We start from the raw sequence: 24732 nt of genomic DNA, 5'->3' as shown, positions 1-24732 counted from the left end.
TGCACATGGATGAAGAAAATAGGCAGAAGCTGAGGACCAGAAGTGAAGAAGAAAGGAGGAAAGGAAAGAAATAAATGGAAAGGAAGCCCTGGAAACGGAGTTAAGAGGACAGATAGCAGCAGAATCAGATACTGGGCCAGCATGATCAGAAAAAGAAAGTCACCAGACAACAAAGGTAGAAAAAAATCATTTTATTTTCATTTTAGTGTTTGGAATATGTCCACTTTGAGAATTTACATCTGCTATATTATTTTGCAATTATAGCAGTTTGTTTCTAAGAATATTGCTCACAATTCCTGTCAATGTGGCAAGTGGTGAGCGATCATTTTCACTGCTCAACAGAAGACTTTCTGAGCCTTTTACATGGCATAAATATAGCATGAAGTTAAGAAAGGAAAAAGAAATTCCAATCTTTTTGTTTTGAAGAGGATAGAAAGAGGAAACAGCAATTCCTACGTAATCAATCAGGCAATCACCTTAACCTGGTTCTCTCACCCAGAGGCAGCAAAGTGGGAGACTACACTAGCTTATGAGGGACTCTAAAGGACAAAATTTATCATGCTTAGACACTGCAGATTTGGGGAATATCAATGTCCCTTCCCTCAGATGCTCAGCACTACCAATCCCTGCTTAAATAACTGAGGTCAGTAAACTGATCATCATTTTGATTCAAGATACTTTAAGGTTTGACACATGTTAGCAGGGCCGTGCCTAGGGTCTCTGACGCCCCCCTGCAGTTGGCGGCGGCGGCGGCACTGCAGTGGACTTCAAGTTCATATCTCCCTTACCTTGTGTGCTGAGCCCCCCAATCCCCCCCCCAAAAAAAAAAACTCACTCCCCACAACTGTACACCACTACCATAGCCCTTATGGGTGAAGGGGGGCACCTAGATGTGGGTACAGTGGGTTTTTGGTGGATTTTGGAGTGCTCACATTTACCACCACAAGTGTAACAGGTGGGGGGGGGGATGGGCCTGGGTCCGTCTGCCTGAAGTGCACTGCACCCACTAAAACTGCTCGAGGGACCAGCATACTGCTGTCATAGAACTGGGTATGATATTTGAGGCTGGCATAGAGGCTGGAAAAAATATTTTAAAAAAATTTTTTTGAGTGTGGGAGGGGGTTAGTGACCACTGGGGGAGTAAGGGGAGGTGATCCCTGATTCCCTCTGGTGGTCATCTGGTCATTTATGGCACATTTTTGTGGCTTGGTCATAAGAAAAAAAGGACCAGGTAAAGTCGTCCTAGTGTTTGTCAGGGACGCCCTTCTTTTTTCCATTATCAGTCGAGGACGCCCATGTGTTAGGCACGCCCCAGTCCCGCCTTCGCTATGCCTCCGATACGCCCCTGTGAACTTTGGTCGTTCCCGTGACGGAAAGCAGTTGAGGATGCCCAAAATTGGCTTTCGATTATGCTGATTTGGGCGACCCTGGGAGAAGGACGACCATCTTGCGATTTGTGTTGAAAGATGGGCGCCCTTCTCTTTCGATAATAAGCCTGATAGCGTCCTCTATTTATAAGATGTAACTGAAACCTTTCTACAAGGCGAATGACTCTATTGTTAATTTCTGGGAACTTGAATCTGTTTTTTTTTTTTCTGGATGAAATTACACAAAAGTATCTTTCACATACAATTATAAAACCACTTTCTTCAGCCAGCATACTACTGTCGACGTTTTTTCTCTACCACAAGACCAATTGGACTCCAAGAAAACTTTACTCTGCAGGGTTGATGTCTTCTAACACTTGCTGGCATTGTTAAGCACAGATTGGAACTCTACTCCATATGATCTATGACTGTCCTCTGATTCATTCCTTTTGGACTTCAATATGGAACACAATTTCTTCTATTTTGCATCTTGATATTCCACTTTCATCCCAATTTATTATTTTCAAATTAGCTGTCCTCAAAGTTAAACTACCTGATCACTGTTGAAGACTGGCAGACATCTTAATAACTATTACTCTAACAAGAAAAAAGAATAGGTTATTACTAATCAAAAATATTTATTACAAGAGTAACAATCATATATATAAAACCACCCTCCACTCAGATCATATAATACCAAATCTTAATATTGACTCAGTCTTAATAAGTATTCACAGTCTGCTGATTTTTTTATCAGTCAATAAACTGTATGGTAGAGTTTATATTTTTTTCACGTTCACAGATTAAATAAGGAAGTAGAGTGTGTTGAAGTCATGTAATTGGCATAGGAAATTGAGTTTAAGGAGAATTGTGATATTGCTGTTTGTGAGGTATGCTGACATATATAAGAACCGCCAGAGTGCATATGTGTCAGTGTTGGCAGTTGAATCCCAGTAGTTCTCGTCCATGGTGAAGCGGTGAAAATGTGATGATGTGTGTAACTGTATTGTATTTTAGCAAATTTAATATTGAATGAGTTTTATGAAATGTTAAACCCTAATTCTTGTTCATGTATTGTGGTTTGCAGCGAGGCCACACGTATAAAGTGGCTTTTGAACTGCTCCGGAAGACGCCTTTTCGGCGAGAGACAGTCTTGTGTAGAACTATTAATTTGACAAAGAGCTGTGAACGTGAAAAAAAGATTAAAAAAAAAAAAGGATTAACCTTGGGATATATTTGTTTTTTTTTAATCCGATGACATCAGTGGACTGCATAAGAATTATTTGTACTACAACCTCACAGAGTTGATTTATTTAACATACCCACGGTTTATCTGTGGACGATCTTTGGAGGTTATAAATACAGAACATTTGGGATATATCCATCACTCTTCAGATGACTACTTGCCTTATAAATGTTGCAGAGGTCTACCATACATTATTGTTTATTGACTGATAAAAAATCAGCATGCTGTGAATATTTAGTTGGGAAGACTGAGTCAATATTAAGTTTTGGTATTATATGATCTGAGTGGAGGGTGATGGAAAGGGTGGTTTTATATATAGGATTGAGTGTTATTCTTCTAATAAATATTTTTGATTAGTAATAATCTATTCTTATTTGTTCTTAGAGTATCTAGTTGAAGCATAGTTATAATGGTAAATGCACTCATTTAGGGCTCCTTTTACTAAGCAGCGGTAAGCTCGCTATTTAGGAAGTACCGCCGGGCTAACGCAGCAGCCTGGCGATACTTCCCCCCTACCGCGCTGTCATTTCTGGTGCTACACAAATTTGTAGCGCTGGATACTACCCGGTGGTAACCAGTCAATGCGTGGTGGTAAGGGCACCCCACCCCCCCAATGGCTGTGCATCAAGTGCTTTACTTGCCGCGTGGCCATTTCCTGAAGGAAAGCGAGACCAGCCCTTTTACCAGCTACGATAAAAGGGGGCCTTGGTGCGCATCTAAAACACGCGCCGATGCCAATGCAGGCCCCCTTTTGCTGCAGCTTGGTAAAAGGGGGCCTTAGTCTTTTTGGATTGCTTATCTTAATAACTATTGCCAGCTACTTATATTGATAAATTGGAAAGACGTCTCCCTACTTAATCCATATTTCTGGTGGCAATTAGTGCTATACTATCACAAACTGGAAATCACGGCAGCTGACATTACTGGTATTACAGGGGAAAAAACTACTGGTCTGGTCCTCACTAGACACACAAAATCGTTTTAATCTGCTTAAGAATATTCTGTTTCCTTTTTATTTTATTTGATAAGCAGTTAACCAAAATCTTGTTTCAGGTTTCTCCTTCCTCTTCTCTCTCTGTTTTTCTCTCTCCTTCGGTCTTTTCTTTGATCAGTGCTGATGCTGTTTTCTCCTACATAAGAGATTTTTAAGTTGATTGTCCCCTTTCTTTTTGCTTCCCCCTTTTGTTTATCTATAATGGAACATGTTTATCTTGTTCATTGAAAAATCAATAAGGTTTTAAGGAAAAAAAAAAAACTACATATACTGCTTTGCATTGTCCAAAACATTCCACTTCAGTCTCATCAATGCACGCGGTGTTTCTTAAGTATTTGTTTGCAAATGCTACCCAGCACACCTTATGACTTTTTTTCAGCAGTGGGTTTCCTTCTTGCTACTCTGCCATTGAGTCCATGTTTGTAAAATAGGGGCCCTTTTATTAAGCCATAGTAAAAGTGTCCGGTAGTTCGAGCACATATTTTGGGCGCCTGCCGGGCCATTTTTAGCATATCTAGAGAAAAGGGCCTTTTTTTAAGGGACCGGAAAATGCACATGTGCTAAAATTGAAATCAGCGCACGTCCATTTTGGGCCTGAGACCTTACCGCCACCCTTTGACCTAGTGGTAAGGTCTCATGCGCTACCCGGGCGGTAAGCATGTAGCACGCGTCAGCTGCCGTTTACCACTGTGTAGACGCCCCACGGTAGAAAATATTTTCTACCGTGTGTTTTCAACCTGAGCCAAAATCAGAATTACCGCCTGGGGCACATAGTAGCTGGGCAGTTATGATGATTTGGCGCGTGCTGGACATGCATAGGCCCTTACGTGCTTTTGTAAAAGGGCCCCATAATCTTTTAAACGGAAGAAAGTAAGGGAAAAACAATTTGATTCCAGTTTTAAAATTTAATGCACTATAAAATCATTGATAATAAAATAGTAAGTTAATAGGTCCAGACTCGTGCAGTATACCATAAAAATGAGTATATGTAACATAAAACTAAATCTGGATCTATTCAGACTGTGGGAGATAGCCCGGATATTCAATGCCGGGCTGTTTCCGATGACCGGCATTATTCAGCTCTGGCCGGGGAAGTCTGAACTGGCCAAAGATAGGCCTGGTATTGATGTGGCCAAATATGGCTGCCAAGCTTGTGCTGAAAATCGGCGGATAGCCAGTTATATCGCACAGTATAACCGGCTAACTGCTAAACGCATATTTTCAGCCGGTCATGGCTGGTCATGTCCTGCTGAAAATTTGCAGTTAGCTGGTTATAGGGCATTTATTTGCAGCATTTGTATCCCACATTTTCCCACCTATTTGCAGGCTCAATGTGGCTTACATTATGCCGTAATGGCGATCGCCATTACGGAATGAGAAATACAGATTATTATTGCATTTAAGTACAGAAAATATAGGATAAGTTATAAGTAGATCTACAGTTCACTTCAGGCATTAAAGATCAGGGTAGATGTAAAAACATTCAACAGTATTCACGTGAATAAGTAAACAAAAAGAGTTCAATGTTAACTTGAATTGGTAAGGTTTTGATGTCTGGTCATTATGAAGGATCTTTTAGGTACGTCTCTTTGAACAATTTAGTCTTTAGTAGTTTACGGAAGTCTGTCAGAACGTGCATATTTTTTATGGCAGTTGGTAGTGCATTCCACAGTTCCGTGCTGATGTAGGAGAAGCTAGAAGCATAAATTTATATTTAAGTCCTTTGCAACTGGGGTAATGGAGGTTCAGGAGAGTGTGTGATGATCTTTTTGTGTTCTTTGCTGGTAAGTCTATGAGGTCTGACATGTATAACGGGGTCTCTCCATGAATAATTTTATGAACCAGGGTGCAAGTTTTGAATACAATTGAATGTTTTAATGGGAGCCAATGTAATTTTTCTCTGAGGGGTTTTGCACTTTCGTATTTCGCTTTTCCAAATATGAGTCTAGCTGCAGTATTTTGGGCAGTTTGAAGTTTCTTAATGATTTGTGCTTTGCATCTGGTGTAGATGGAATTGCAGTAGTGTAAGTGGCTCAGCACCATTGATTGCACCAGGTTGTGGAATATCACCCTTGGGAAGAAAGGTTTAACTCTTTTGAGTTTCCACATTGCATGGAACATTTTCTTTGTTACATTTTTCGCATGGCTTTCTAGTGTGATATTTCTATCAATTGTGACTCCCAGGAGTTTCAAGGTGTGTGAAATAGGGAGAGTATGGTACTTATAGTGGTAGGCATTGTGTTTTTTCTGCGTTAAGCTTTAGTTGAAATGTATCCACCATGAGTTCATTATTTGGAAGCTATGATTGATTTTATTTGTGATTTCTGTTAGGTCCTTTTTAAATGGGATGTAAATCGTGACATCGTCTGCATAAATGTATGGATTGAGACCTTGATTGGATAGAGATCTGGCCAATGGGGTCATCATTAAATTGAAAAGGGTTGGTGAATTGAAAAGGATTAACTGGCCAGGTGCAGATCCTGGCTGTTTAAATGCTTTTGAATATCGGGGGGGGGGGGGGGGGGGTTAGTTTTATGTTTTCGTACTTAGTTTGATAGTATACTGCACAAGTCTGGACCTATTAACATACTGTTTTATTGTTGCCGATGATTTTATATTTCATTAAATTTTTAAGTTGGAATCAAATTGGTCTTCCCCTACTTTCTTCCGTTTTACATATTTTTACTCATAGGGGAGTGTTTGTGCCTTTTTCCTATGTGACATATAGTAGTAACATAGTAAATGACAGCAGATAAAGATCTGTATGGTCCATCCAGTCTGCCCAAGAAGATCAACTCATTTACATGGTATGTGATACTTTATATGAATACCCGAGTTTGAATTGTCCTTGCCTTTCTTAGGGCACAGACCGTAGAAGTCTGGCCAGCACTGTTCTTGTACTAAGTTCTGGAGCTAATGTCGAAGCCCCTTAAAGTTTACACTCCAGCCCATCCCTATCTATTCAGTCGCAATCAGGGCATAGACCATAGAAGTCTGCCCAGCTCCCATTTTGTTTCCCAATTACCAGCGTTGCCACCCAATCTCCGCTAGGATTCCACGGAACCATTCCTACGAAACAGGATTCCTTTGTGTTTATCCCATGCGTGTTTGAATTCCATTACCGTTTTCATATCCACCACTCTCTCCGTGAAAAAATACTTCCTGACATTAGTCCTGAGTTTGCCCCCCTTCAACCTCAATTCATGTCCTCTAGTTCTACCACCTTCCCATCTCCGAAAAAAGGTTCATTTGCAGATTAATACATTTCAAATATTTGAACGTCTGTATCATTTATCCCTCTTTCTCCTTTCCTCTAAGGTATACATGTTCAGGTCAGCAAGTCTCTCCTCGTATGGTTTGCATCTCAAATCCCATACCATTTTTGTAGCTTTTTGTTGCATCGCTTCCAGTCTTTTTACATCTTTAGCAAGATACTGCCTCTAAAACTGAACACAATACTCCAAGTGGGGCCTCACCAACGACTTGTAGAGGGGTATCAACACCTCCTTTCTTCTGCTGGTTATGCCCCCTCTCTACCTAGCCTAGCATCCTTCTGGCCATGGCCATCGCCTTGTGACATTGTTTCTTCACCTTTAGATCCTCAGACACCAACACCCCAAGGTGTCTCTCCTGTGTCGAGCTTACTAATCTCTCCCCTCCTATTTGGTATCTGCCTTTCGGGTTTCTGCACCCCAAGTGCATCACTCTACTCTTCTTGGCATTAAATTTTAACTAATTACAAAAAATCAGGAAGATCAAATCCAACCAACCAAGTTAAACCTTAAACTCACTATAGTAAACTTGGGTTCAGAATAATTTATCTTTTTATATATATATATATGTATGCACTTTAAAAAAATGCTAAAGTGTTTTAAATTGTTTTAAATGTGCTCAGACCATACCGTTTACACCCATTATATCCCCAAGAGGAATATGTGGTGGTGTCACAATGGATTTTGCATCCAATGATGATTTTCCATAGATTCCAACTGAGAATGAAGTAAGGAACTATCTTTCACCATTGAAACTGCAGAAGATTGTAAAGTAAAAAGAGAGGAGTCAATTTTTTGTAAATGACACTCGACATCCAATAATTTCTTGTCATGCTCATCAAACTTAACTGACTCCTCTTGAGAAAATTTACATAGGGAAGATTAATAGTTCCTTGAAGAGAATGTTCTATCCTTGAGATGACAACTTGCCAAATGTTTTGCAAAAAATTGACTTATTGTGATCAAATGTTCCCTTCTGGCCAAAATCCAAAGGTACCTGAACAGGTACTGGGATAGGGGCTCTACTAGAGATCCACCCCCCAATGCCAGAAAGTCTAGCTTCTCCTCCAACAGTAACAGAAAAACTAGCACCAGTGATATTTCCCACCGGTGTGCTAGTTCCAGTTAATAAAGTCATAGCAGGTTGTGGCAGAGGGGTATTCTCTGGAGAGGAAAGAGAGGCAGCTGTGGGAGAGAGAGAACTCATAGTTTCATTTGTTCCTGGTGCAGAAACCACCCTAGTATGTTGATCCCTAGGACTATGTACAGCTGTTTCTCCCAGTGCACTACTGCTTGTGCTCTGACCTTTCCTCTTTGTTCTTATGCCTCTAAAAGTAGATTCCTGCTTCTGCTCCTCCAGGCTGTGAAAGGGCTCCAAAGGGGCATGTTCTGCCCCTTCGGTCATGGGCTTGTGTCCACTGGAAGGCCTGGTTCTTGTTGGGCTCCAAGCCCCAAACTGATGTCACCAGCAGGGAGATTGCATCAGTGCCTGACCAGTCAGCAAATGCTGGTTCTCCATGCAGTGGGAAGATCCAGTATATAAGTATTGCCATTCTGGGAAAGGCCAAAGGTCCATCAAGCCCAGCATCCTGTTTCCAATAGTGGCCAATCCAGATCACAGATACCTGACAAGATCCCAAAAATGTACAAAACATTTTATACTGCTTATCCCAGAAATAGTGGATTTTCCCCAAGTCCATTTAATAACGGTCTGTGGACTTTTCCTTTAGGAAGCTGTCCAAACTTTTTTAAACTCCGCTAAGCTAACTGCCTTTACCACATTCTCTGGCAATGAATTCCAGAGTTTAATTACACGTTGAGTGAAGAAAAATTTTCTCCGATTCGTTTTAAATTTACTACATTGTAGCTTCATCGCATGCCCCCTAGTCCTAGTATTTTTGGAAAGCGTGAACAAACGCTTCACATCTGCCCGTTCAACTCCACTCATTATTTTATAGACCTCTGTCATATCTCCCCTCAGCCGCCTTTTCTCCAAGCTGAAGAGCCCTAGCCACTTTAGCCTTTCCTCATAGGGAAGTCGTCTCATCCCCTTTATCATTTTCGTCACCCTTCTCTGCACCTTTTCTAATTCCACTATATCTTTGTTGAGATGCTTCGACCAGAATTGAACACAATATTCGAGGTGCGGTCACACCATGGAGCGATACAAAGGCATTATAACATTCTCATTTTTGTTTTCCATTCCTTTCCTAATAATACCTAACATTCTATTTGCTTTCTTAGCCGCAGCAGTACACTGAGCAGAAGGTTTCAACGTATCATCAACGACGACACCTAGATCCCTTTCTTGGTTTGTGACTCCTAACGTGGAACCTTGCATGACATAGCTATAATTCGGGTTCCTCTTTCCCACATGCATCACTTTGAACTTGCTCACATTAAACGTCATCTGCCATTTAGACGCCCAGTCTCCCAGTCTCGTAAGGTCCGCTTGTAATTTTTCACAATCCTCCCGCTGGTGGTAAGGTCTCGGACCCAAAATGGACACACACCAATTTTTATTTTGCCGCACGTCCATTTTTGTCAAAAATTTTAAAAAGGCATTTTTTGCAGGCACACTGAAAAATGGATCTGCGCAGGCTCAAAACACGTGCCTACACTACTGCAGGCCATTGTTTAGTACACCTTAGTAAAAGGACCCCTTAGGTATGTATCGCTGGCATATCAGTGTGAGCATTTACCCCAGCTATATGGCTGGCGTAAGTGCTCATGCCTAACCAAATATGCGTATATATATATCTGGTTATGCTAGTATTCTATAAATGAAAGTATACGCCTACTTTTCTTTATAGAATAGGCTCCTGTGAGATGCCCTGTTAACAGAACTGACCTCAAAGTTGTCAAACTGCATTATATAGTTGATCTTCTTTTAGTAGATATGAGTTGATGTTCTTCAAATATTTTCCACATAACTAACATTTTTTAATGTGCTGCAAATGTGAGGCAAAACTAACCATAATGTAGAAAGGAAGTCAGCTGAACCTGGTGTGGCAATTAGATATCAGTGCTCAAGCATTCCAATTAAAATACCGTCATTAAGTTTAATAGTAGAAAATTGCTTACAGTTTGACCCCCTTTTTAGCTGGTGACCCCTGTGTGTATCTGACAATTTATTTAAATGCATTAAAGAACTTCCAAGTTTTTTTTGTTGTTGTTGTTTCAGGTTTGTTACCACAGTTGTTGGGAGTAGCTCCAGAGAAGGCCATAAAACTTACTGTAAGTTATTACATCTGTATGCATTTTACTTCAAAGTGTGTTTGCTTGATTAAATGTTTGCTCCAAACAGTTTAGCATGTTCTATCATATTTTTCAAAACATTTCTTTACTGTAGTCCTTGTTATATATTGGTGTTTTGGAGTAAGATTGGAGAAATGATGCAAATGACACAACTGATAAGCCATATGCTTTGTGCATACACATCATTCTGTTTGTGGTATGCAAAAGAAATATTGTAAAACTTACATTACTTTGTTATTTAGCCAGTTGCAGCTTTTACTTGTATTGGAATTAGGCACACCAGGTTTATTCCCCTTTCAAGCACACATTTTAGGACATCTTACTTTCCTAATTAGGGTTAATTATATAAAATTTATTTGGATTTTGTTTACACCTTTTTCAGTAGTAGCTCAAGGTGAGTTACATTCAGGTATGCTGGGTATTTTCCTGTCCCTGGAAGGCTCACAGTATGTTTGTACCTGAGGTAATGGAGGGTTAAGTGACTTGCCCAAGATCAGAAGGAGCAGCAGTGGGATTTGAACCCGGCATTTCTGAATGTCAAGACCAGTGCTCTAACTTCTAGGCCACTCCTCTACTCCAAATGTACCATGTCTCAAACTACTATGCCGTGTGAGTCTGGAAATGCTCCCAGGGTACTGTATAGTTCCATAAGTTGGAATCACAGATCACAACCTAGATTTCCCTGATGCCTACTGATTCAATATATTTTTAAAAGCTTTACAAGCTAGATTGATCCAAATGTACCATGTCTCAAACAACTATGCCGTGTGAGTCTGGAAATACTCCCAGGGTACTGTATAATTCCATATGTTGGAATCACAGATCAAAACCTGGATTTCCTTGATTCCTACTGCTTCAATATATTTTAAAAAGCTTTACAAGCTAGATCAGGTGTAATGCAAATCTGATCCTCAGGCAGTGAAAATGGGTCTGGTTTTTAGAGCAACCACAACTGATACATGACACATATATATACATTTGGATTAAGAGCCATATTCACTTGTGTTTTGACTACCCTTCAAAACTTGGCCAGTTTTTTCAGGCCTCTGAAGCAGGAGTTCAGCATTCCTGTCCCCTATATTTATATTATATTGGACTCATTATAAATATAATGTATGCACCTTCAATAATGGTAGTAGCCTCTGTTTTTAGAAAATGTTTCTAGAGTCCACACTTTGTAAGGATCTTTTTGGCGGGGGGGGGGGGAGGGGCCCCCCAAAATATCTGAATGATCCAGAAACAAGGAGCATGCAAAAATATCAGTAGCTAACAAAATGTAGAAGTCCAGTCATTAAATATTACTGGTGGGTCCCACTCTCTCTCTTTCCTCTATTGAGAACAATTTCCCCATGATCACAATATTAATTTGTTACCTAGAAGCGTATGTCTTGCCAGTAGATAGTGCTGGGGGGAGTACGGTTCTAGGGTTTGGTTCAAGGACTCCCTCCCTAATTTAAACATACTGTACAGATGAAACAGCAGCAGCAGCAATGAACATGGATCATCAGCTACACTGACTCCACACTGTGCAGAACACTGCTGCTAAATTGGTTTTTGGGGGTAAATCAACTGTTCATTGCATTAACTTCCTAGAAAAGCAAGAATTGAGTTTAAGTTGCTGTCATTTATTTTTAAAGTCGTATTTGGTCTAGCACCAGAATATCTTTGTGCATAATTCTCTCTGTGTTCATCAGCTAAACCCCTATTCTCATCTCAGGAAATCCGTTTAACAATTCCATCAAATTCTCGGTGTCGAAAATCCACTATGAGATTAAGATTCAGCATAGGCAGAGATCCTAAGTTATGGAACAGGTTACCATGTACTCTTAGAGAGATTAACCGTTATAATGTTTTTAGATGTTTTTTTTTGAAAGCTTATTTACTTGACTATTACTTATTAAAAAATTAAAGACCATGGATTCTTTTGGTTATTTGTATCTTAGGTATCACTTATGTGTCCTCCTGGGATTATAGCCCAATTTTCTTTCATATTGTTATCCGCCTTGAGCCTTAATTTGGTTGCATACATAAGAATGTAAGAGTAGCCATACTGGGTCAGAGCAATGGTCCTTCTAGCCCAGTATCCTGTTTTCCAAACAGTGGCCAAGCCAGGTCACAATTACCTGGCACAGACCCAAATCGTGGCAACACTCCGTACTATAAATCCCAGGGCATGCAGTTTGCTTCCCGTGTCTGCCTCAATAGCAGACTATGGATTTTTCCTCCAGGAATTTGTCCAAACCTTTTAACTACTGTTACCACATCTTCCAGCAAAGAGTTCCAGAGCTTAACTATTCGTTGAGTGAAAAAGTATTTTCTCCTATTTATTTTAAAAGTATTTCCATGTAACTTCCTTCATTGACCCTGGTTCTACGCTCCCGAAGGGAATATTGTAGTTTTCGTTATATTCTATGACTAGCTTTGTTTATCCCAGATAAATATTCTGGCGTTGAACTGTAAAGACTATTGCAGAATATAAGACCGTTCGTAATATAATGTAATTCATATTAGATTAGATTAGATCCTTTTGACCTGTGGTTAGAGGGTGGATAAGAATGGGAAGACTGGCAAAAGAGAGATACAAGAATAAAAGAATGATTTAAATAGAAAGGTAACGCTGTAAGAATCATGCAAAAGTTGGTATTTTAGTCATTTATATGATATGTTCTCATAAGCACGTAAAAGACCCTTTTGGCTGTGTGATGATGTATATTTTGCCAGTGTATCTGACATGGGCAGAGTGTAGGTGAGGCGCACATTTACATGCGTAAACTCTATGACCATTCTTTAATGATCTAAACCTGAGCTTTACACCAGCTCTGTGACTGGTATAAGTGATTATGCCTATAATATAGTCACATATTTTACTTGTTATGCAAGTATTCTATGAAGTAGTTGCCTACTTTTGTTTATAGACTAGACTCCAAATAAGCATATTCTTGGCACCTAAATATAGGCACCCTTTTATAGAATTACTGTCATAGTGCAGTTCAATTAAACAAAAGATCAGATGGAGTGGAGGAATGCCATCAGAGTTTCCTGAAGTTGGGGAGGGGGATCCCTATGTACCTGTCCCAAACTTTTTTTTAATTCAGTTACAGTTTTTGTCTCTACTACCTCCAATGGGAGGCCATTCCACGAATTCACCACCCTTTCTGTGAAGAAATATTTCCTCATCTTATGCCTCCTTATTCCAGAGCTTCCTTTTAAGCACATTAACAAGCAAATTCAACTGTTCACACTTCTCCTTTTAGAACAAAATATAATGGTAACAAGACTAGACACATTCTATCTCCCATTCCCCCCCCCCCCCCCCCCCCACCCACACACACAGGATGCTCATGTTGAAAGTCCAGAAAGAAGTCTATTTTAAGGATATTGTATAAAGGCAACATAGACCCCCAGATCCAGCCCCAGTAGTGCACAAATGCTGACACAAATTTATACCTGCTCCAAAGAAGGTCAAAATTGTCTGTTTGCACATTCATGTTTTATAAAATACACACGTACATTGCAACCTGCCTCCACTCCTGTCAAACACACCTCTGCATGAATACACGGATCATATAAAAAGAGGACATCCATTTCGTGTGCATACCCTTATGAGCATATACAGTTGTACAATATTCTAAAAGCCTCTCTGCATGTAAGACAAGCTTTACATACAGAAATAACAGTATAAAATTACCCCCTTTTTATTCTGCAGAATTAGAAGAATCAAGACATAATGCAGAAAAGGGGGATCAGAGAGTAAGCAGTTTTGAAAACATATAGAATCCTTGCTAGTGCTCCTACTTAAGCTACCCTGTAAAGAGTACTTGGTTGCTGAATTATTTTTTTTTTTCTTACAAATGTAAATTGCCACTTGTTGTACTCAACTAACTTGTTTTTATGTCCATTTGATTTCCAGGTGAATGATTTTGTAAGAGATAAGTTCACAAGTAGCAAGGATGGCAGTGTCCCATTTGCAGCTGAAATTCTGGCTGGGGGATGTGTAAGTATTTGTTTGAAACAATCATACTATACAGATTATGCAGAAATAAATACTTTATCAACGAGCAGGACTGAGTCAGGCACACAAATGGGTGACATCACTGGACAAAACCATTTCTTCCTTTTCTGTGCAGTACTAGCAGTTTTGACACAGGTGTTTTGTGGAGATGCCACTGGCTTATCTTTTTTTGTGCAGGATGTTTTGCATCTTTATGAAAAGAATTCCTTGAAAGGAGAGCCTTCTTTCCGGTTGTGAAGGCAGATTATCACACATTCACAGCTCAACTTGTTTGCTTTGGTGTCTTAGATTATACTCTTACACTCTTTTTCTTTTCTATTATGCCTGCTCATGTCACTGTACTGACCACTTGGCTGCCCTTTTGATCTGCAGAGATGTCTGTGTGGCCTTTACTCTCAAAAAGATGCCAGTCAGACGTTCTAGTGCCTGTTTTTTTGGTGTTTATAAGTTTCAGGTGTCACTTTGGAAAATGGCTCTTCTTTTTAAATGTCTTCTGTGCAAATACATCCATCTTACAACCATTTTCAAAAGGGAAACCCATATGTTTTTCCTGTTCAAAACTGGCTCTAAATTAGACGGTTTTTTTTGGATGTAATGAAATTCTTACTTGGACATTTTTTTGAAAATGCCTTTCTATTTGTCATAAACAAACAACCCCCCCCCCCCCCCCCCCCCAAAATTCCAAAACCCTACAAATAGGCACTTTCTTGCCATCTCAACCTAGGCAACCTGTTATAAAATTCCTCTGTGTATTAAATTTATTGTTTTGTTCTTGTTACTGTGCTCTGTTAATCAGAAATTGATACCGCTGATATTCACTTGATATAAACGCTTCTATTACATAGAAGCATAGCAAATGTTGGCAAATAAAGACCTGCATGGTCCATCTAGTCTACCCATCAAGATGGCCAGAGTTGAATCTGGCACAGGTTCCACTTAATGAATAAGTACTGTTATACTTTATCTCCATTTCTCCCTGCCAATTTTGGGACACTGGTCTTATTTCTCAGCTACTGGAGTTGCCATCAGCGCCCACACCAGCCTTGGTCCTGATCTGTTTTGCCATTTACGGGTCCTAGATCGTAGAAGTCTGTCCGACCTTGGTCTTACTTCCCAACCTCTGAAGCTGCCATCAAAGCTCACTCCAGTTATGAGGTCATTTAAGTTTTGCTTTAATTGGATTCCATCCATTTTCTATATAGTGTTCCTTTGTGTTCTTTTAGCGCTCTTGATCTAAATTGCACGTCCTTCTTTTCACGCTCAGTTTTGTGACCTGCAAATAATAGTTGGGTTATCTTAAGTTCTGCTTTCTATTAGAAATTTACAGTTTATTGAGCACAACCAAGTAGTGCCAACTGAATAAAATCTTTTATTTAAGTGTAACAGTTTCTGCTTTCTTTCTATCAAGGGCATTACAATCTTTACCAGCATTATCAATACTCATATGAACATCCCTACATATAGGATGCAGTTGAGGTTTGTTTAAACCAAGAGAGAGAAAAATGGAGAGAGACTACCCAGTATGCATCTCTGTTCTTTTTCATACAAGCTGTAAATTATAGAGTGGTCAGCTAGAGCCTTATTCCCTACTGTACTGCTCATTAGTTAAAAAAAAAAAGAGACCAATAAGGAAGAGAAAGCATGAGCATTGATAGTTGGCCAAGAGAATGTGTTATCTATCCATTGGAAGGGTCCTTTTCCCATCTTCACGCCTCTAATTATTTGTTCATGAACAGATTTCCCACCTTCAGTTTTGTATTTCATTATGTATCCCATGCAACATCTCTTTCCTTTATTTCCTTTGCAAATTTCACTAATCTATGAAGCAACTAATCTTTGCACTGAATTCACTTTCTTTTGTTCTTTCGTATGGTTTTCCTCTCTGTCTAATGGCTTGACAGGAGGTTATGAAGCTTCCTGTAAGAGGAAGTCTACCCTCCAATCTAAAGCCAAAATACCTGCTCCTGCACTGAAAGAGGAGTTCGATTCCTACTTAGTAAGTTTTCAAAAAAGAAATTGGACAAGAAGCTGGCATTCTACCTAAATTCAGATATTTTATCTGTTTCCTTAAGCAATGACCACTATTCTGTTCTTTTTCTACCACTTAGCATAAGAGATTGGATATGTACCATTGGTCTCAAAGCTGCTTACACACTGATGCCTTCTTTCTAGCGGTTCGCTCAGGTCTGCAGAAAATAATTGCTCTTCGGTGTTGGGATTTATTTTCAACTTTCAGAGGTCCATAGTACAACTACTTCATTTCAACATTTAGTCTTGGGCACTATCCAATTTACGTCATTTCTTTTGAGGGATAGAGTTCATGCGATAAAGGCCCAAATTTCTGCTACCCAATCAGTGCTTAAAAGCACTGTTCCTCTTGTCTCTTTAGCTTGTCTCAAAATGCTATGTCTTCCCCTGCTCTTTCTATGCAACCTCAGTCAGTTAACTTTTATTCTAGCAAAGGCTGAATGCAGTACCGACCTCATCATGGCACTTTATGATGCCTTCAAAATTTTGTCCAGAGTCTCTGTACCTGCAGTCCCAACCAGATTTGGTGGCAACACTGGTAATTGAGAAGCAAAGCCAGTGCTGGGCAGGCTTCTACAGTCTGTGCCCTGAAAATGGAAAGGACAAATAAAGGTTAGGCATACATATGAAGTATCACATACCATGTATAATGAGTTTATATGTTGGGCAGACTGGATGAACCATACAGGTCTTTATCTGCCGTCATCTGCTATGTTAGTATGTTAGGTTGGACCTGTGTAGACAGCATTTTCTCTTTTCAAGCTGTGGTCAGTTGGAGAGAGACAAGAGCAAAGATGTAGCATGTAATCACAAGAATGCTGAGCAGTAAAAAGGGAATTGGCTTTTGGCCTTTACTAAATTGAGCCCTTCCTGTATTACACAAATATTCTTGATGTACCTGTTTCATGGGGTGAAATTCCTTGGACTAAGACTACTTTATAACTGCAGATCGAATACTAGGGCTGAATCCAGTAGAGTAACTACATATTCTTACCTCGATCAGCCAGTTGTTCTTGCTGTAGTGAGTAATTGTCTGTGTCTGTTGCCTTTGGCTTTCACCATGGGGGGAAACTGCAGACTGTGCTGAATGTTATTTAGTAGTTCACTCAAGACTGATTGAATCTTGCTGTCCATGGCCACAGTTGATTCATGCTAACTCCTCCACAGGTACTGCAAATTACCAGTGCTATTGCACACTGACACTTGTTCTGTCTTATGCTCTTTCTGTTCCTATATTTTACATACCAATATGGATTATTTCCTATGCTGCATCTATATATATCTTCATATAAAGATGTATGTGCATATATAATATGAAAGAATATTATTTTCAACTATATTATGCAATTCATCCATTCTCATATTATCTATGCTGTAATTTACTGTGGAAATATCTCCAAATATAAACTGTGCTTAAGTTGCCCTTTATGCCCCCCTTGTAATGGGCCAACATGTTTTTGACTAGACTGTCACATATTGTACAAGAAACTGGAATCTGTTTTGATTCCTTCCTGCTCTCAAACTGTTCCCAAAGAACTTCAGACTCTATTTTGATAAATTTTGTAAAGTGCATATGAATACAGTGAGAAAATGGAGCTTCTGTCTTGAAAATTAATCAGAGCACTTAAAAGCAGGAAGCAGCACTTCCCAAACTTGCCCTGACAGGTTTTCGAGATATGTTCCCAATGAATATGCATAAGATATGGAGCCTTTAGTACATGCAAATTTATCTTATGCATGTTCGTTATGGCTATCCTGAAAACCTAACCAGTGGTGGGGTCCGTAGGAAAGGTTTGGGATGCCCAGATTTAAAGGTAGGTGTTGTGCTTTGATCACTGTACGTGATCTACAATATCCCTGTAGGCACCTACGTGGTTAGCTCGTGCGCTAAAAACACTAACACACCTTAGTAAACAGGGCCCTAGGCTTGTTACTCTTTTGGAGTTTGCTCTCTTCTCTCAGTAGGTCAGGTAAGGTGTCGTGTGTGAAATCCGCTGGTTTTATCCGAGTATCATGTCCTGTAGGGCTGAAGGCAGACTAGGTTGGGAAATGCTGGCTCCCTGTAATTCTCAAGAGAGGGCAGGGTTTGGCCGTTGTCTGGCTTGTCCTTGTGTTTGATCAGTGACCTGTCATAGTGTGCCAGGTAGGATCCCTTAGTTCTGTAACTTAAGGAGCATTCAGGGGGGGGGGGGGGGAAACCCATGTGAGTCTTTGATTACTGTGCCTTTTCTTACAGGACATTAAAGCAAGAATGCAATAAAGTAGGGCAAACTCCCCTCCCCTTGCATTCGTGAATATGTTTTTGTAAAAAAGTTAGTTCACCTAATTCTTTTCTCTTACTTTGACTAAACATTTTCACAACTTAGTGAATAAATAAGTGAGTAACCTTTTCGTACGAACTTGAATGATTTGGATATGTGACAACTAGAAATGTGTTCGTGCTGATGCAAATTTTGAAGAAATGTCACCTTTTTTGAGGTGAGGGGAGGGGTGTTTGAGTCCTTTAGCTGTTTGCAATAATTCCAAAACAATATATTATGTATAATTACCCTCTTTTCTGTTGTAATAGAAAAAAGGTAATCATATATAAAATTAAAGCAAAATAATATGGAAGAAAATCATTTTATAGCATGCTAATAACTCTGTCAGGCCCTCAATTAAGTGGAAGAAATCCATCAGAAGGTGAAAGAGAGAAAAAGATTACCTATGAAAAGCTGTGTGTCAGTGCAGTTACCTTTTTATCCAAAAAGAGTCTCAAATGCTTAGGATCATAGAAAATATATAGTACAAGAATATTTATTTAAACATTTTGAAGGAGATCACATGAAAAAGCTGTACCCCTATTTGCATACATTTTAGCAAGCAAACAACTCTATTTCAGGAGACTGGCATATTATTTATACTTCACATTCCAGAAGCAACAATTATGCTAACGTTTTGCATTGTTAAGAATCGTACATTTATTTTCTGAACTTTCTGCATTTTGTATATATACTAGCCATTGAGCCCGTAAAAATGGGCTAGTATAGGACGGGGTTTTTTTTGAAAGGCCCCTTCTCACCGCTGCAAGGCCCCCCCCCCCGCCGCCGAGCTCGCCGCTGCCCCCCCCCCCCCCCAGAGTCGCTGCCACCCCTCCACCCGGGCCGGGCCCTCGCATCGCTATTGAAACAGCGCGGGAACGCAGCACACAGCTCAGATGAGCTGCTGTCGGCCCTCCTTCTTCTCTGCCTGTGTCCCGCCCTCGTGTCCTGAGCTGTGTGCTGCGTTGGCGCTGTTTCTATAGCGGAGCGAGGGCCCAGGTGGAGGGTGGGTGGCGGCGGCGACTCCAGGTGGGGGGAGTGGTGGCGGCGACCTTGGGGGGGGGGAGTGGTAGCGACGGCGGTTTCGTCCCTTCCCTTGCACAGTAGAGACCCTCTCTGTCCTGCCCCGTCATCACGTATTGACGCAGGGGCGGGACAGAGAGGGTCTTTACTCCGCATTTGCGAGTGAATTCGGTCACTCGCCGTTTATATGTTTGATAATCCAGTCTGATTTAAAATTACAACCATTCTTAAAAAGAAATCATATCAGTGTTTCTAGATGAGGAAAGTTTGTATATACTGAATTTTGTTTCATACAGATTTCATAAAATTGAAAATATGAGGCACTGTTTCAAAGTATGTTTAAAAATAGATGCCAGTTTTCATCTACGCTTAACTCCACTTTTGGTAAATAAAATTGAGTTGAGGTAGATGTAGTTAATCTGCATGCTTTTGTAAATGCAAATTGTATTCAGATAGTAAAAATACAAAAAAAAAATTAGTGTTATATTACACGAGGAAGACGTGGGGGTACATAACAATTAGTAGCCAGACTTTTGGCCTTACCTATTATGGATTTAGCCAGGGCTGACTTCACCTGAATGCAGCAAACCTTTGTTTTATGCCTTTTGTTACTTAAGTGAAATGTACACATTTTGCACAGCTGTAGGCTACTGAGAATTGAGGTTCTGAAATGATATTACAGTGTTAGTGTGGCTTTTGTGATTCCCCACATCAAGGCTCACATCCTGTGATTGCCCAATCTTGTGCAGAAAGCGCCCATTACTGAGGATGTCGTCCTCTGCAGTCCTGACCCTTTTCTGATCACAAAAACTCATGTTCTTATGGGTCTTATTTTGGTGACCATGCAGACTTCTGCTTTTACCCTGCTGCTGCATAAACAAATGCTGCCTCCTTCTGCTTCTTCTCCTTCAGTAGTTGTAAAGTGATCCTTATGAGCTCTGGTATTAGTAGGGAAAAATGGTTTATTGAAAGAGCAGTGTTGGTTCCCTTGTTTTTGAAAAGTGCTTTTTATTTTTCTTTGTCCATATGAATTCAGTTTATTTTCTGAAGTACTTGGCATTCAGTATTATAGTTTGCATAAGAAAACACTGCCTTTGAATTTTTCACTAGATCCCTTCGCTACAGCCTTACAAATTCACCTTAATGTCATTTTGCAAGAATAGATTTTATGTATGGAAAATATTCAGGATGTAAATAGTGGCTCCTGCCAGATAAACTGTCACTTGTATTGCCTTGTGCCTGTGGGCTTGTATTTAAACCCAGAGTACAGATAAGGATCCAAGGTAATGCATAAAGGCTATCTATTTCACCAACTTGATCCAACCAAAAACAGATTAAATAAAGCATGGTTTAACCCCTGCTTAAAGCCCTTTATAATATGGGATGTGCTAACATGAAAGGCCAAGAAACAAGCTGGTACTGTTTTACTCTTGTTGTAAACATGATCTGTTGATACTCAGGTTTCCTTGCTGACCAAAGGCTGAAGGGGAAGTGCTGTGAGACTGAATTCCTCAGTGTCCCTATAGTGTCAGCAGGCGTCTCTCCAGGAACCGTTCTTCCTAGAACCTGATCACATCACCTCTGTATATCTGAGCCCTGCAAAATAGGAGACTGGACCCAAGGTCTCATGCACCCCAATGCTCATCTACAGGGCATGGCACATTGGTTTTGTTTTAAAAGCCTTTGTTACATTAGACTATTTGGTCTTCGTTCTGTGGTGGTTGGAGGAGTCTACAAGCTATGGTAACACTTTATGATGACTTTTAATTGTGTGAGAAATTAAAATGTCTGTTTTTCCTGATTGGATTTCAGGTTAGATGTACCATGTACATTTCTGAGGGGAAGAGTCTCCTATGTAAGCAGCATTTTTCTGGACTCCATCCTCTCTTCCAATCAAGAGCAGTACAAGATAGTGAGATAATGTTGCATGTCCAAGTGCTGTTGGAGTGGAGCCGGGGGTGGGGGGTAGTGAAAAGCTTTATGTTGTGAGGGTGTGGGAGCAAAGTTTGATAAACCATAGTTTTAAATGGCAATTTCTACTGAACAGAGCCAGTTAATTCATGGCTGATTTTAGAGCTAGGGAACTGATACAACTAAACATCGTGCCACTGCAGGAGGAGGGGCTTATAGAGTCCTCTCCTTCCTTCCTTCCTTCCTTCCTTTCTTCCTGCTTGCGTTCCACTGTCTGTATAGGACACTGTGGGAGATAAGACTGGCTGAGAGTTAGTATCTACATTTGCCTTTCAGAAGTATTTGATGAAAGGAAGATTGGATATAGTATATGGCATGGGGAATATGCCGTGTGCCTTCCTGATAGCACTGCACATCCCACTCTTTACTACACCCCTTTGAACATGGTAACACATAGTATGTAAAGCCCTAGAGCCAAAGAAATATTTAACATAAATATCTATTCTTCTCTGCCTTCTCTGTGACCTGCCACCGGTCATGGTTTGTGCTAGACCATTGTCGGAAAGCACCAGAAAGTAAACCAGCCAATGTCTCATAAATCCTCATATTTCTTTTGCCTAGACTGATGTTTCACTGGCAATAGTACTGTTCCATTCCTTTTCGTAACAGTGCTCACATACATATATATATCGGGTATTATACTTGGGCTTTCATGAATTAGCTAGTCATCTTAAACTCTTTTTAACCAGTTGCTGAAGCCCACCTTGAGCTGTGGGTTCTTCAGGCTTTAGAGAGCTTTTGCTCACCTGGAGGGTGGTAGCTTTAAACTTTCCATGATCATCTTTAAACCATCCTCCTCCCCCTTTCTCACATCTGCTCTTGCTACTCTGTCTTTCTACATAGCAGGGTCCCCTCCCTCCCAATCTCTGCCATCTCCTCTCCCTTTCTGTCTCTGCACTTGGCTTGGCAAGCAGAAAAAAAGCCATCTTTAGGTAGCACCTACCTCCTACTTTTTAAAGGCAGGGAAAATTAGCACAGGAAGCAAACCAAAAGAAAAGAAAAAGTAGACCCATGATGAGCCCATGTTGCCTGCCTAAAAGGCTTGGCTCACTAGGAGTCAAGTGTTTTGGTTTCATCACTGTGGGCTGAAGGAGGGGCTTCTGGCTACCATCACTGCATATGATTTATGTAATGCAGCTCAGAGCCATAAACATGGCTATAAACATTGTTCTTTATGACCTCAGGCAAGTCATGTTACCCTCCATTGCCTTATGTACAAGCTTAGGAGCTGATTCTCAAAACCTACCACCGACTTGAGGGAAAGGAAGAGCAGCAGCAACTCATCTGGTTGCTGTCTTTCCATCTAGCTCCTGCTGTATTGAAACGTGATAACCCCTCAGTTAAAAGCAGTACGTGCCCCACATCCCTCTGTGTCACGATCCTGACTGTCACGAACCTGTTTTAAAATATACTATCAGGTGATTACGCAGCTGGCAGTAAGAAATCTGTGAGCAATTCCACTCAGCACAAAAAAAGAACTCATGTAAGACCCCAATCTAAACTTAAAAAAAAAAAAAGTCAGGTGTTAACATTGGCTTCCAATCAGAGAATGTTGTCATTTTAAAATTAATTGCTTGGTCTTTACGGCTTTGATATGATAAGTCTGCCACTTCTATGACTAGAATGAGTAAGATGGCCCAGATTTTCAGTAGAAATGCAATATTACTCCCTGTTGAGACTTAAATTTCCTTCACTGAAGAATGTTCGTTATAAATCTCTTCTAGAACATTCATATCACTATCAGTCTCTTAACATATGAAATTCTCTTCCAAATTCTATTAGATCTATTTCTTCCTACTTACTGTTTCGTGAGTCTCTGAAAACATATCTTTTCTTCAGTATACAGGTTATAATTGTAACTTGTTAATTGTTTTACTGTAATTATTATTTTTAGTAATGTTTATGAGATTTAAATTTTAAATCAATCTATTTAGTGGATTTGATTCTTAAGTTATTTGTTAACTTCTTGTGTTGTAATCCTCTTTGAATCAATCTTGAGATGGGACCAAATATAAATATTGGTTGACGATGATGATAATTATCATCATCATCATTCGAGGGAGACATACCCTCACACATTCCTTAACACCATTATGAAAAAAAAGGAAATAAATAAAGCACACACTCAGCTAGGGCAACAATTTCTCCACCCCCATGCCCCCAAGAGAGAGACTGAGAAGGAGCAGGTGGTGAATTCACATAGGCTAGTGCAGAGAGCAAAATAGATCGTCAGGGAGCTGAGTGGCTTTGAACTCATACTCGCCTGTAGGTTCTACATAAGGCAGAAGTAAGTTATTTCTCAGAATACATTACTCAGCTACCATGTTAGAGTTATTACATGCTCTGGAAAATAGTAGTGGACCTTTGAAACTTCCCAGTCCCATCATAGAAGGGGACAAGGAACGAATAGGTAAACATAAGGACAGTTATTTTTAAAACAAACACAGATTATTCAAATTCTCATCTAGATATAGTGCCTCCACTACACAAATGAAAAGAATGACGCAAATGGCTCGACTTTCTGATTAACAGAATGAGAGTCCTCTTTCTGATGGGCCAAGAGGAGGAGATAATATAGGTTGTCCTATGCTACTGATCGGGTTCCAGTGCTTCTATTTTCCATCATACTGCCACAGGGAAAGTTATGTTCCATGTATGCTACCATGTATGTATGCACCTTAACGCAACACAATTTGTAATTCTATTACACGGAAATGGCAACCGCCATTACGGCAAATGTAAGCCACATTGAGCCTGCAAATAGGTGGGAAAATGTGGGATACAAATGCTACAAATAAATAAATATGTGGTCTGCGGATGCCCTCACCATTATTCAACCTTCTCCTTTTTGGACTGGGGGTAGAGGGGGTGTTAGAACATAAGAGTAGCCATACTGGGTCAGAGAAATGGTCCATCTAGCTCAGTAATTTGTTTTCCAGTGGCCAAGCCAGGTCAAAAGTACCTGGCAGAAACCCAGATCGTGGCAACACTCCATACTACAAATCCCAGGGCAAGCAGTTGCTTCCCATGTCTGTCTCAATAGCAGACTATGGATTTTTCCTCCAGGAATTTCTCTAAACCTTTTTTAAACCCAGATATGCTAACCGTTGTTATGACATCCTCTGGCATAGAGTTCCAGAGCGTAACTATTCGTTGAATTTCCCCTTATTTGTTTTAAAAGTATTTCCATGTAACTTCCTTGAGTGTCCCCTAGTCTTTGTATTTTTGGAATGAGTAAAAAATCGATTTACTTCTCGTTCT

The 24732-nt window shown here is 40.1% G+C and overlaps 1 protein-coding gene across 3 annotated transcripts in view; it reads left to right on the top strand.

The window, feature by feature from the left end:
• Positions 1-24732, top strand: part of SLC25A13 (solute carrier family 25 member 13) — a 424259-nt gene that overhangs the window by 231160 nt on the left and 168367 nt on the right. For all 3 annotated transcript variants that reach the window (XM_030200826.1, XM_030200808.1, XM_030200817.1), the window contains exons 12-13: positions 10064-10116; positions 14048-14131. In XM_030200826.1, the coding sequence (XP_030056686.1) occupies positions 10064-10116; positions 14048-14131 (137 nt within the window). The remainder of the gene's footprint in view (positions 1-10063; positions 10117-14047; positions 14132-24732) is intronic.

This window comes from Microcaecilia unicolor, chromosome 1 (assembly GCF_901765095.1).
Source record: "Microcaecilia unicolor chromosome 1, aMicUni1.1, whole genome shotgun sequence".
NCBI classification, from domain to species: domain Eukaryota; kingdom Metazoa; phylum Chordata; class Amphibia; order Gymnophiona; family Siphonopidae; genus Microcaecilia; species Microcaecilia unicolor.
Note: the sequence above shows the minus strand (reverse complement) of the source record. Positions and strands in the feature narration are given on the sequence as shown.